This window comes from Heliangelus exortis, chromosome 3 (assembly GCF_036169615.1).
Source record: "Heliangelus exortis chromosome 3, bHelExo1.hap1, whole genome shotgun sequence".
NCBI lineage: Eukaryota > Metazoa > Chordata > Aves > Apodiformes > Trochilidae > Heliangelus > Heliangelus exortis.
The window spans coordinates 91,241,054-91,254,448 of NC_092424.1; the positions used below are offsets into that span (position 1 = coordinate 91,241,054).

Here is a 13,395-nt window from a genome sequence, read left to right on the forward strand (position 1 = left end):
AGCTTGCTCACTACCAGCATTCATTCAAGCCTGATGCTCATATGAGAAACCTTTCAGAATGTGAATAAAACATGAGAATTTACCACCTCACTGAGTTATATTATATTATATTGTATTTACAGAAAAATTAACTGTATACACTTCATAAAACCCACCAAGGCACACTTCATGCACATGAAAAAGAAGTCCTGACATCCCGGTCTAGCAGGGCTAAAACCCCACCTCTGAGTTAAGGCAGCACTGTTGGAACTTCAAATAAAGACTAAGCACAGAAGGTGGCTCTCAAGCACTTCAAAATGCATTAGAAACCTGAATAGTAGTGGGGAGAATTGAATGAGTGAACACTGTTGTACAGGAACATTTACTTTTAAGTATCTCATACACATGAAATACTAGCATAGAGCTGTAAGAAAAAATTAAGGTTTTCTGCTCAGGATAAGAAATAAAAAAGTCACAGGCAGTTCCTCGAGAGGGAAAAATAACTTCCCATTTCACTTGCTGGTGCACAGTTGTATATGAGACTTCCTGCACTTAGATCTAATAAAATGTAACTTACAGGTCCCATTCAACCTTGATATACATTTGTATTGCCAATCTACCTGAGGAAATTATTCTTTATTGTGCTAGAATGAGATACAGAATTCCAAAGGAAATAATATTGAACTGCAGGGAAAAAAATCAGCACTATTTAAAAGACAAAGCAGGTTTTTTTATTCTCATAGAAAAGGACATTAAGGGACAATTCAAAGGAACCTGGGTGTAGACAAGAGGGTGAGCTATAGGGAGAAAACATAGACACAAGATTCTAAAAACAAAACCAGCAATTTTTCCAGTGTGTTTCAAAATGGATAAAATACCTTTTAAATAAAACTCACCCACTCTTTTCACCACTGCATTTTAGTGCTGTAGGACACCTTTACAAGTGCCTATTAAACATGTGCTGACATTCCCATAACCTCACCCAGCACATTTTATTTCAAGTGCTCAAGTTCTGGCTGAAGGAAAGTTCAAGGCAAAGAAATAATAACACAGCTTCTGCTCCCTCAGCTCAAATCCATCCTCCCTGTAATGCTCTTCCCTACAAATAAGGCACGGCGGTTCAAGTACTGCATTAAACTTCATTGAACAAGGGGAAAGAAAACCACCAGTGAACTCTTTCCAGAAAAGTACTTTATTAGGGAGGATAAAAAGCACTGTTCAGACAGTCCGAATAGGCGTGGCCTTCTGCACTGTCAGGCTCCTCGGGCTCAAAGTCATCGGGGTCTGGGGGCAACTGGTCGGTATCTTCATCAGAAGTGGAAGGGCGCGTGAGGATGATCCTGGGGATCTTCAGCAAGATGCAAAAGATTGCAAAGAAGAGTGTCAGGTCAAAAGAAGAGAATCATTTAAAAGGGGTATTGTAAAGGTACAGGGGAAGCGAGTGATCAGAGAAACAAGCGAGAGATGTCACACTGCAGAGCTCCTGGCAGGTGAGCTGTTCTATACCAAAATTTGCATTGGTCATGAAAGCAAAATTGAGATAAATTGCCTTTACCTCTCGTTAGCTAATTTAAAAAAAAATTAAAATTATAGGAAAGAAAGGAGAAAAAATATTAAAGAATATTTAAAAGTCTTTAAAGAATAAAGACAAGTATGAAAAATGTACATTCGCTTTTAACTTAATTATTCACTAAACTCATGCACCTGAAAAAATTAAAGGATTAGAGACCAGAGACAATAAAGCATATAAATTCTTGATCCATGAAAAATTACACATTTTGGCTTTTTAACTGACAAAATATATTTAAGTGAAACATTAAGACAAAATATCAATGTGTAAATTCATTAGTTAAGAAATATGCATACATGGATTAGATTCATATAAATTTTTAGCCAAGACTTTTTTGTTCTTTGAGAACTATATTGCAATGCTTATTAATTTTTAATTCTGTATCTGAGAAAAGAGAATACTGTCAGGTTTCTGATTTATAGACAAATAATGGATCAGTTATGGCTTCTATCAATGAATAGATTACCACAAATTCAACTCGGATGCACAAAGTCATTCTAATTTTCACTAATTAAAAATACGTATATTACACCATGTAATGAAAACAGATATTACAGTAACTTGAGCAGGTAAAATAACAATAATAATAATAATGATAATGATAATGATAATGATAATGATAATGATAATAATAATAAATAAATAAAATGTCCATCTTAACATGATGTTGAAAATTTTTAGGAAAGGTAGTATTTCTTATTACCAGCTACTTGGTTGCATTTTTTCATGCTTTATAGGAATGTTTAACGTTGACAGCACACAATTCAACCATTTATATATTACTTCCTTGCACTACATTATTTGATTTAGGAAATGACATGAGCACATACATGCTTAGTGGCTGCATTGAATTATATTAATTATTCCCCAAACAATCTCCAATTCAGTTTTGGTTTTGTTTTGTTTCTGTTTCTTTCCCTTTAGCTTAAACTAAGGATACATTTCTGGAAGCTTTCAATAACATATATAGAGACTAAGTACTTGCCAAGCTAGTAACTCCTGGGAAGATTTGCTTCTGTCATGCCCATCTGACAGCATTTATAAGCTTTCCACACAATGGATGTTTCTCTTGGCTCTCTTCATTGTTAAAAGATGTTTTTTTCTTCATGGCAGGCAGCAGCCATCTGCTTTGTGCCACAGCAAATGCACATCCTATATGTACTGGCAGTATACTGGATCATATATTGAAATTTTGCCACCTCAGAAACTGGTGCAGAAATATGCAGTTAACTTTGCATTTCATTGAGCTGACTGTTCAAAGCTCATGGAAGAGTTTTGCTTGCAGTGCTGTGCCACCTACAAGAGATGTGCACATATCCCCAGGACCAGGCATGCATTGCATTAGTAAGTATGAAAGAAGAGTTGCCTGTACTTCTTTTTTCCTTTGGAAAGCCTTGTTGAGTGTCAGTTATTGAACTCTATCATAAAATCATATAATCATTTTGGTTGGAAAAGACCTTTAAGATCATCAAGTCCAACCCTTAACCTTGACACCACCAGTAAACCATGTCCCTAAGCAGCACATCTACACATCTTTTAAATATTCCCAGGGATGGTAACTCAACCACCTGTCAGCCTGTTCCAGTGCCTGACAAAACACTGTGAAGAAATCATTCCCAACATCCAATCTAAACACCCCTTAGCACAACTTGAGGCAATTTCCTCTTGTTCTATTACTTGTAACTTGGGAGAAGAGACACCCACCTCACTGTGTTTCTACTCCCCAGTGATCCCTCTTCCAAGGAATCTAAACCAGTTATCTGAAAAAGTTTTTCTTAGAGCATTTCATGACTTCTGGAGCCTGATTCTTCTATCTTTCAAATATGATGGAACTAGGCCTGACAATCACAAAAGAATTTAATTGATGAAATGGAAGCCAGAAAAAAAAAAAATAAATCTAGCTGTTGGTGAGGCATAACCTTAGCAATTTAAACAAACAACATGAAGTTCCTGTGGATTATTCCGCTCCACACCACCCTCAAACGTGCACACTCAGAGTTTTGATTTGGCACAAAGGTCCTTTGGAGATTCTTTTGTTTTAGACCTTATGAAATACTCATTATTTTAGTCAATTATCACAATTATCACAATTATTTTAGTTAATTATCACAAGCAAATTAGTCCTCTTTTTTTTTATTTATTTTATATTAATGATCTGAAAAAAAGCCAAATCTGAGATTGTGACAATATTGCTAAAGGAATGAATCCCATAGAGCGCTCAGTTCTGACACAAATACTCTTTCACATTTCTCCCTGTGTTCAATACACTGCAAGCTGTAATTAGGCTTTCACAACTTTCCCGAAAACTCATTTCACTTCCTTGATGACACACTCTCTCCTCTGCCCAGGCCTGCATACCTGTAGCACCTGGGCTGTGGTGGAGCCTTGGGAGGACAGAGGACATCCCCTCCCTGCTAGAAGCACAACTCTCCTGCTGATGCCCCCGGAGAGACTCCTTGCTAGACAACCATCTGCACACCAGTTCATGCTTGTACAACATCTACAGTGGTTGCATCAACTGCTTCCATGAATAAGTGGTGTTGGGAGAAGTCTTTCATCTGATCTTTCTGGTGCCACAGAATCAGCACCAAATGACTGACCAGCTTTCCACTGCAGAGGATGAATCACAGAATCATCTGGATTGGAAAGGACCTCTGAGACCATCAAGTCCAGCCCTTGATCTACTACCACTGTTGTTACCAGACCATGGCACTGAGTGCCACGTCAGTCTCTTCTTAAAAACCTCCGGGGACAGAGAATCCACCACCTCCCTGGGCAGCCCATTCCAACGTGCAACATCTCAGCCCAGTAGTGCTGCAGAGGCTGCAAACCTGCCTGCCCGAGAGGAAAGAGGGCTCAGCTCCTATCCACAGCAGTCCCTCTGTAGACCCTTCAGGCAGATGAAAGCTACATCCACCTACTCCATTTGGAGACCTTCTCTGACAAATCAAACACTCTGCTCCAAGTTCAACCATAACCTCTGTCTCTCTACTTTTTGCATTTCTCCCTTCCCACTCTCCCCCTGAAGCCCTGTGCAAACCCATACTGCTGCTGTCCTCAAACTCACCCCTGGTACTTTCTCTGTGGGCAGTTTTCCTGCTCCCTTCCTGCCTCCCTGACAGGATGGAGAGGACACCTGGTTTCCTCATAGCTGAATCATAGGTACCAATGACAAAACAGCTCTTGGTTGAAGATTGTGCCACCTACGCAATTGCAAATTGAGAGCAAACCCAATTAAGTAGCAGAGTGTGCATTTCTACAAGGTCCCATTCAGTGAAAAGAGGTTCAGGCTTCTACTTTCTCTTGCATCAAAAGGTAAAAAACCCAAACCAACCAACCCAAGAAATCCACAACAAAAAACAGCTAGCACAAAATGGATGTAAGAAACACTGATCACAATTCTAATCATTGTAACCATTCCACCTTCACCTAACTATCCTCTGTGAATTCAGGACTCTCCATCATTGCTCCAGAAAATCATACTATAAGTTTTAACAGCTTCCTTTTTCCTTCTAGCTTTGTCTTTTGTGTTTGGTTTTTTTTAAAAAAAAACCCAAACAAAAACCCCCCAAACAAACCACACCAAATCAAACAAGGTAACAAAACAACTCTAAACTTAACTTGCATTATCTTTTGTTCCATCTTTTTCTGAATCTATGGCTTCTCTTCCTAGACTACCCAGGGGATTTCACCCTTGCTTGGGCAACTGAGCTTGAATTGCTTGCATAAGGCATGTGGAACTGTGTGGAATTTCCATCTTCTATCAGTTATTCTTCAGAAGAAGTTGATCCTGGTACAGGAAGACAGATTATCCAGGATCCTGTGTTGTTCCAGAGTTTTACTCTCTTAGTTTTTACTGCTGTCTGAACTTGTTTAAAATATTTCTGTTGATATCACAAAGTCCTCCTACTCACTTTCCATCATCATGCACTCATTATTAAAATAAGTACCAGTCAATTCCAAGTCATCAAAATATGTAGAATGCTGCTTTTTTTTTTCAGAAAAAAGCATGATTAATCATTTGAAACATGTTATTATTTTCCTTCCTCCCTGAAATTATATTTTCACTGCCTAAAAAGTAAACTTCACAAATGACATGCCCTTATCAAACCCATGCAAATTCCTTTCATTACCTTGTTTACGTCTTTCTCACACTTTTTCAACATAAACACTAAGACTTTGGACAGCAAAAAGATCCAGTAAAAACTTTTGTTTAATCAGGCATAGCTAAATATCAATTTATTACAGACACTCTCATTTAATGGAATTACGACCCTCCACTGACAGTTGGAGTCCTTGAATTGAAGCAGAGGCACGGGCTGTCTCTGCACTCCTAGTCCACTGCAAGAAGTGGTAAAACTGACGCAGCTAAATAACCTAGGGCAATTTTGCTATGGTGTCTGCAGCCAGAATTCTTTCATATTGAAACAGGATAGGAACAAACCCACAACTAGCTATGATGCTTCAGTTGAAATTACCTTCTTAAGGTATTTTCAATCAGATGACCAGGTTAACCATTAATGATTTTTATCTTCCAGTTAACTCTTATCCATAAAGAACAAATAATTATGTCTTTTTATAACCATTTCAAAACCAAAACTAAACAGAACAATCCCCATCATCTTTTTTTTTCTCCTTTACTAGCCTTCCCCTTCCCCTTCTCTCCCTCACAGGTCCATACTCTAATCTTAGCAGAAGAAGAAAGCTTTCAAGGCAAGAGTCACAGCTAAAGGCCGAGCGTCACATGAAAGGTGTAACCAGGAGTGACACGTTCCATGGCTGGGAACAAGGCCAGTGGCCAAAGAGAAAGGCTGTTAATCAGGTGATACAAAACATGAAAAGCCAAATTTTGAAAGAATAAGGGCAGGGGAAAAGGATTTGGATTGGCCTTATGGAATAAAACCTGACATACTTTTAACCATCATTCAAACAGACCCATTTCTAAAGAAAATATTTCCCAGATAAAAAAAACCTCTCACAGGGAAGCCTGCCTAGTTTAACTCCATACAGCTACATGGTACATATTTCTGAAATACCTGACATAACAGGTATGTTATGTCAGTGCTGGCACCAGTGCTAAGGCTGATACCCTTCAGCTAGTAGAAATTCAAGGCAGGGAGAAATCTACCCAGCTGAGAGCATTTGCAGGGGTTTGCATAAACCTCATTAATAATGTTACAGTTACATATTTAACTTTACTTTTTTATCATCATGGATAATGGCAATATCTGTTATAGATTTGCACAATAAGAAATTGAGACTTCTCACTAAACAAGGAAAACATGCATTTGCCAGGTGAAGAAGGTCCTATTCTATAATGACTGTATTCATAAAAGAAACTGCCTACATCAAATTTTCTTCCTTAGTCATGCCTAAAAAAAAGATTAGACAGCTGCATTTTGAAGTAACAGCTTTAAAAAGAAGATGCTAAAATGTATCCAGCAAGAACAGCAGAGAAGGAGCTGATCAACTGCTGCATGGGTCAGACCAAACTGGCATCTGGCTTCTTGTAATGAAAGCAATGTGATGCTTCACTCCTGAAGACAGAAACAACAGATAAAAGCAACCTTCTCCCCAGAAGGATGTGTGCAGGAAATACAAGTTAAAGAGAGAGAATTACACGAATTAACACTTTGTTAATTCCTTACCCACAGTTAATCTTCACCCAAGGTAGAGGTGGGCAAGGCAACCAGGGTGAGGTGAGGAAGGTGTCTGGGGCAGGGGATGAGGGGAGCATGACAAAAATCACCTAATGCACAGCAACATGTACAAACCATGAATTGAATTGCAGAGTTGAATTTGCAACTCTGTCTACACACTGAACACAGCTTCCCTTTAAAGCACCTTATCAAGAAGATTTTAACTAGCAAGTGCTTTATGGTGCACACTCAATGCTCCTGGTCTCAGAAGTCCCTGGCTGCATCCATTTCCCCACTTCCCTACTAGCTCAACCTTCTTTTCCAAGGCTCGTTGCTCTTCCCACACTGCCTGGTGACTTGCTCCAATATTGAATTCAGATCAATATGATTTCCTGGAGGTTCAATACACTGAATGTGTGCTAATCCAGGTGTTTTGCCCTCAGATTTCCTCTGTGGGAATTTTCTAAAGTTTGATATCTTTTAGAGGCCAGGTTTAAAACTGAGTATTTTCTCCACTTCTTACTGCAAAAAGCAAGAGAACACCTTAAATGTTTTATCTGTCTATCAGTGTGTAGTATATACACCATGTGGACATGTTGCATTTAAAGCAACACTCCTTTCTCTTTTACCTACCCACCAGTTCAGGGCCTCCCAAGGGCAATGCACAAGGCAAGGCAGGTGAAATCTGGTCAAACTCACCATTGCATTTCACAGGAGGTAAAAATGAAAGATCAGTGTCTGTCGTGTCATATCTGCAATGCCATTGGACACAAAAGGCTTTTGTAGGATTCAAAATGCTTAAGAAAATTGTCCTTGCTCCAGTTCTTTCATCTTCTAATGTTCCACTGGACAGTGACCTCCCTGACAGGGGAACCCGATACATAGATTTAATTTAAGTGCTTTCTGTGTAGGCACTTACAGCCTGCTGCTACAAAAACATGGAAGAAAATCCATTGCATTGATCACATTGGGAGATTTAAAAGCTACCACCTCCCTGGGCAGTGCCACCCACAGCCCATGTTACCAGTCCTTTTGATTTTGAAGAAAGCTGATAACCCCTGTGAAAGGCAGTGGTCACACCTGAACACCTGCAAGAATTCAACACCTCCTCCTCCCATGCTGAATTCCTGCTGAGTGCATGAGGATGCTTTTCACAAGGAGAGATGGGTGCTGATCATTTGTATGGTTGTTCAAATATTTATTCTTTTTTATTCTCAAACAGTCTGATGTCTCCTAGAGCACAGTTCCAGTTGCCTTGCTCAAGTCTGCTTGTCTGTTGTATGTATTTTTGCTCATACTGTCTGCATTGCTTATGTTGTCAACCACAGAATGGGTTTACTATGTAGATTTTTTTTTTCTTTGAGGTATTTCAATATGGAATCTTGAAAAGATCAATTAATGACTTTTTTCTCTAAAAGTTTTTTTTCCCTATTTAGAATTGTTAACGACAAGCTCTGCAAAATCCAAGAATTCAAAGCTTGAAGTGAGTCACTTCTGACCAATTCCTGTGGGAAAAGTACTAAAAGGAAGAAAAGGAAAAAGATACACTATGCAAACAGAAGCATTTGTTTGGAGCAGGAACTTAATCCCAAATTCACAAAATAACCACTGCGCTATGGAGGTAAACACAGTGCATGTATTACAGACCTCTCATCTTTCATCCTGACTCAGAACTAACTCAATTACTTAGATAAAAGTGGAACCAAACCAGCAGACTGCATGGAGGAGGAGATTACATAGCAGGTGGGTTCTTACATTCTGCTGAAGCTCACACAATCAGTTCAAGGTTAGCTAAGCCAACAAGGTTGTGCATGAGCTTCTTTGCAAGACTCACAAGATGCAAGGCAGACCTCTGCCTTCTAAAACTTACCCTGTCAGAAAAAAAATATTAATATAGAAATACCAACACCCTTACCTGACAAGATCAAGGGACATGGAAATGCTTTGGATAAAGCAGTTCTTCATAAAAAACTTGAAGACTGAAATATGGAGTCATATGGTGTTACAGTAACAGGTCAGTCAGACACTGACTGTGAGAAGGGTCATTATTGTTTGAAATGAATTTCAGAAGAAAACTATCTTTGATGATGATAAGGACTTTCTGAATCCCACTTTAGTTGTCTTCTTTTATAGAGCTTCTCTGATCTGAGTATTCTACTGGTTTTGCTTTTAAAATTGAAAAAAGTACAATGAGTAAAGAAACAAGAAAGAAGTTTTATTATGTTTAAAGTTGTATGATTAGAACTTTCTGATGTGACTGGACCAGATGAATAAAGAAAGGAATTGATACTTAAATATCTGAAGGTTTTTTTACTGGTGTAAGGGCATCAAGACCTTTTTCTGTGAAGTTTAAATCAGCTACAAGTGAAGTAGATGGATCTGCTGTGATTCTCATCCACGTAGGATTTCTCATGACTTGTGTCTAAAGAACATGTGAGAAAGGCAGAAAACCAGTGCCCTATGTATAGTGGGAACATCATATATGCACTTTCTAAAGGCAGTTTGATGCATTACAGATTCTAGTATACCAACGTCGTGTGTTTTCTCACCATATTTAGGAATATTACAGATCTTCCCATTTTTAACAGAGCAACCAAGACACTTGGCTTTTTTAGCTTGAAGAAGTTCTTTGGATTTTCAACTTATGGAAGTATTTTCAACTGGAAAATAAAAATTGTGTAAATGTTGTACACTATGATGTTTGAGACCAGAGCTCTCAAATAAGTTTCTATAAGCAACTAAAGAGAAAACCTTTTTTAAGCCATCTCATAGACAAACTCTGCAGCTTGATCCTTCTTACACAGTAATCTACACAGGAAACCAGGTTTGCATCATCTATTTGCTTATTTTTCGGTCAACTAACAAAATCCCATTTTTTTTTTAAATGTGAATGGTTAATAAAAAACATATTTGGTATGGGATTATAGTCTTCTATATGATCAATGAACTTTGATTTTTTGCCATTAGCTGGGTTGTGAATGGTATTCCTGGAGAAGTATGAAAAAAAAAAGCTCAAAGAACAAACAAGGCATTCCTCTGGCATTTGCTGTAGAAGAAACGGTTGTTGCTTCCTCGTACTTGAGGCTTAATGCAAATATGATCCTTTTTGACCTTAATTATTCAGATACCTTCATCTTATTGTATCTTCCTGCTACTTATATATGATTTCAGGTATGCAGGCAGATGACCATGGCCAGGGAGGTTTTCAGAGAGTTGAATTTTTAGGGAAGTTCACAAAAGTGGATCAGATTTCTAAAAGCCACCCTGCAGGCTCCACTGTTTCCTTCCGTGGCCTGTGTGGTAGGCTTGAATCTTGTCTGACATCAGTAACATGAAATATGGGCATGCAGTCTTAATTTGTCACACAAGTTTCTCCTCGAGTCAAAAGACAAAAAAAGGGTCACCTGAAAGTAGCAGCTCAATCCCTCCCTTCTACAAGAGGCACCCTGGAGATGCTGCTCCATCCATTTACTAGAGAGGGAGTCCAGACAACAAAATAAACACTTCAGCTGAAGAGAACAGACACCACCCTTTAACCCCCCAAACCAGACTGCTTCAGAAGCTCTGATCTGCTAAATAGTTCTTATCCAGGAGCTGAACCACTCCAGAAGTCACATCCCAGATACAGTGACAGCCCAAGTAAGTAAACTTGGCAGGGTCACTGATCTTTGGTAGGTGTTCTCCTCTTATGCAGCCACTCACAAGTTTTATGCCAGTCTTTATTCACATTAATGACAGCCAACAGAGAACCTAGCTAAGAATGGTATGTTACTCATGGAGGTCATCTTACTTACTGTTATGACATGGTTTACTTTCGGGAAGGAGCTGCCCTTGGATGAAGGTTCAGTAGGACCAGCATCAAGGGCATCGACTTCTGAAACAAGGGATGCCTTTAAAAACAAAGCAGCAGAAATGCATACTTTTATTCTGAACATTGATTAAGGAGAACAATTCCCTCCCCCTCAGGATACTATACAGATGCCTGGGCCTACATATTGTTGCACAACAAAAGCAAATGAAACTGCAATTCTTGCTGTTCCCCATTTTTTATGGACACACGGTATATTTTAACTGCAGAAACGGTCAGTTCAGGAATTAGAAACTGTAACAGAAGTTGTTCGTATCAAGAGAAAAATATTGGTTATTTGCACAGAGTCTAGTCTTGTGGTCAAAAATATTAGAACTCCAATAGCACACCTGAATGCATGAATTGCTTCTCATCTCCCACCCACACACAAAAAGCAGAGATTTTTGGGTTTTCTACATCGTTTAAATAGATGAATGATTCTGCCATCTTGTGGGAGAAAGAGAAATCATAACTATTCACAGGATAACAACAGCAGGACATTACAGCATGGAACAGATTTTTCATCTCTTTTTTACACGTTTCAATATTCATTAAAAAACCAGGCATTAGTAGCAAGTGTATCTCAAATAGCCCCCAAAATAAGAATTAATTAAAGCCTCATGGAAGAATCTAGGCAAACCGGTTGATTTTTAATATACTGACGATACCAGAAACTCTACTCAGAAGTTAAAGGTACAGACACTAAAAATCTGGATTCTTTTTTTCCCCGATGATCTGACAATATGAAATATGTAAGAAAACAATTAAATTATTTCACATAGGTTAAAATAAAAAAAATAAAACATTAAAAAAGTATAGTCCTTTCATAAGGTAAAATGATAGAGAATTTTAACTGTAATTAATCCTTTAAAAAATGTTAAACGAACTTCTGTATGTGGATTGTGGAACAAGGAGCATGCTAGAGTAATAACTCTTAATTTATACAGGTATAAATGAAAATTTAAAAGAACAAGAGCTGAAAAAAATATGGACCGGCTTCACCTCAAAGTGATTTTGTGGAGGCTCGTCCCACTTTATTCAGCAAGTGGAAACTGAACAGTGGGTGAAATATACATATCACAAAACTATGCCTGATCACCACTGCTCTTGGGAAAATCAGAAGCTCACGAGAGTGACTTCTGGTAGAAAAGATGAGACTTGAGGTGGAGCAGCCTCAGAGATGCATTTACCACTTGGCACTGTAAGCCTCCATCAGGAAGGTTACCTTGAGCTGTCCTCTCCAGATGAAAATTACCTGGGAGAAACAAGCTCTCTAGTTTATATTTCTTTGTAAAAACTGCAATGAGCTCATCTAGTAAATCTAATACAATGTCACAAGAAAACTTCTTGGAGGAAATACAGCTGCATTTGTACTTACATGACTGCTTACTAAGACCATTATTTTCCTTTTCAAATAAGACATTTAAGTGAATAATGTTTTGTTAAGCACTTTGAACATAAAGATCTGAGGGTCAGAATATAATAAGAAGGAATACATCAATTTAATGTAATTACAATTTCTTTATAATGTAGTTTGGGAAGTATCTAAAAAGCTATGGCAAGCCTAGATCTAGATCTCAAATTCCACAACTCTGAGTGATTTGATTAAAAAACAGCATCAAAAGAACACACCCCACCTACCTCTGCCACTCTGTCTCCTGCTTGCACCCCAGCCATGTCTGCTGGACCATCTTTTGGCAGCCGTGCAAACACAATCCCCTGGTAACACAAAAGAAATGTTTCAGATCTGATTTCTTCCATTGTTCTTAGATGTAAAAAACAAATGGGAAGTAATTAATTTTCAAGAACTTTTGTTCTGCTGCCTCTATTAAAATAAACAATAAACATCTTAGTACATTAGCAAGAAAAAAATAGCTTTTATGGCTGATACATCCAATGAACAAAAGTCATTAAATTATTTACATTGTGGCTTGAGGACAGACTGGGAAACAAAGATTTATTTAAGAGATAATTAAGTGAGATGTGAGAAATATGTCTCTCAAATCAACTTAGCTCCTGGAAATGAGCAAATGGGATGGGAGAGGCATGTGGACTGCTAAGGAGTGACCTCAAACTGAAGCAGAAATGGGAAACCAGACAGCAACATTTCACCCATCAGGGTGTCTTTGGAAAACCATTGGTTTACATATGGTTTTCTCTCCAAAACCATCCCTTCAGGAGCTTCTCCATCAAAATCTACTGCCAGCCTCCCTTTTGGGTGAAAAATTAACCATGTTTACCCTTGTTAGATTTATTATGAAGACACTTATTATGTCCTATCAAAGACAACCTCAGAAAGAAAACAAAGAAACACAATAGTTCAAAGAACTGCTCATCAGTTTCTTTCTAATGATTACTAG

The 13,395-nt window shown here is 38.2% G+C and overlaps 1 protein-coding gene across 2 annotated transcripts in view; it reads right to left on the reverse strand.

Annotated features, from left to right (window-relative positions):
• Nucleotides 1–1,155: 1,155 nt before the first annotated feature.
• Nucleotides 1,156–13,395, reverse strand: part of LRRC1 (leucine rich repeat containing 1) — a 95,606-nt gene continuing 83,366 nt past the window's right edge. For both annotated transcript variants that reach the window (XM_071741719.1, XM_071741720.1), the window contains 3 exons: nucleotides 12,677–12,754; nucleotides 10,983–11,078; nucleotides 1,156–1,327 (listed from right to left, as the gene is read on the reverse strand). In XM_071741719.1, the coding sequence (XP_071597820.1) occupies nucleotides 1,175–1,327; nucleotides 10,983–11,078; nucleotides 12,677–12,754 (327 nt within the window). In that variant the 3' untranslated portion in view covers nucleotides 1,156–1,174. The remainder of the gene's footprint in view (nucleotides 1,328–10,982; nucleotides 11,079–12,676; nucleotides 12,755–13,395) is intronic.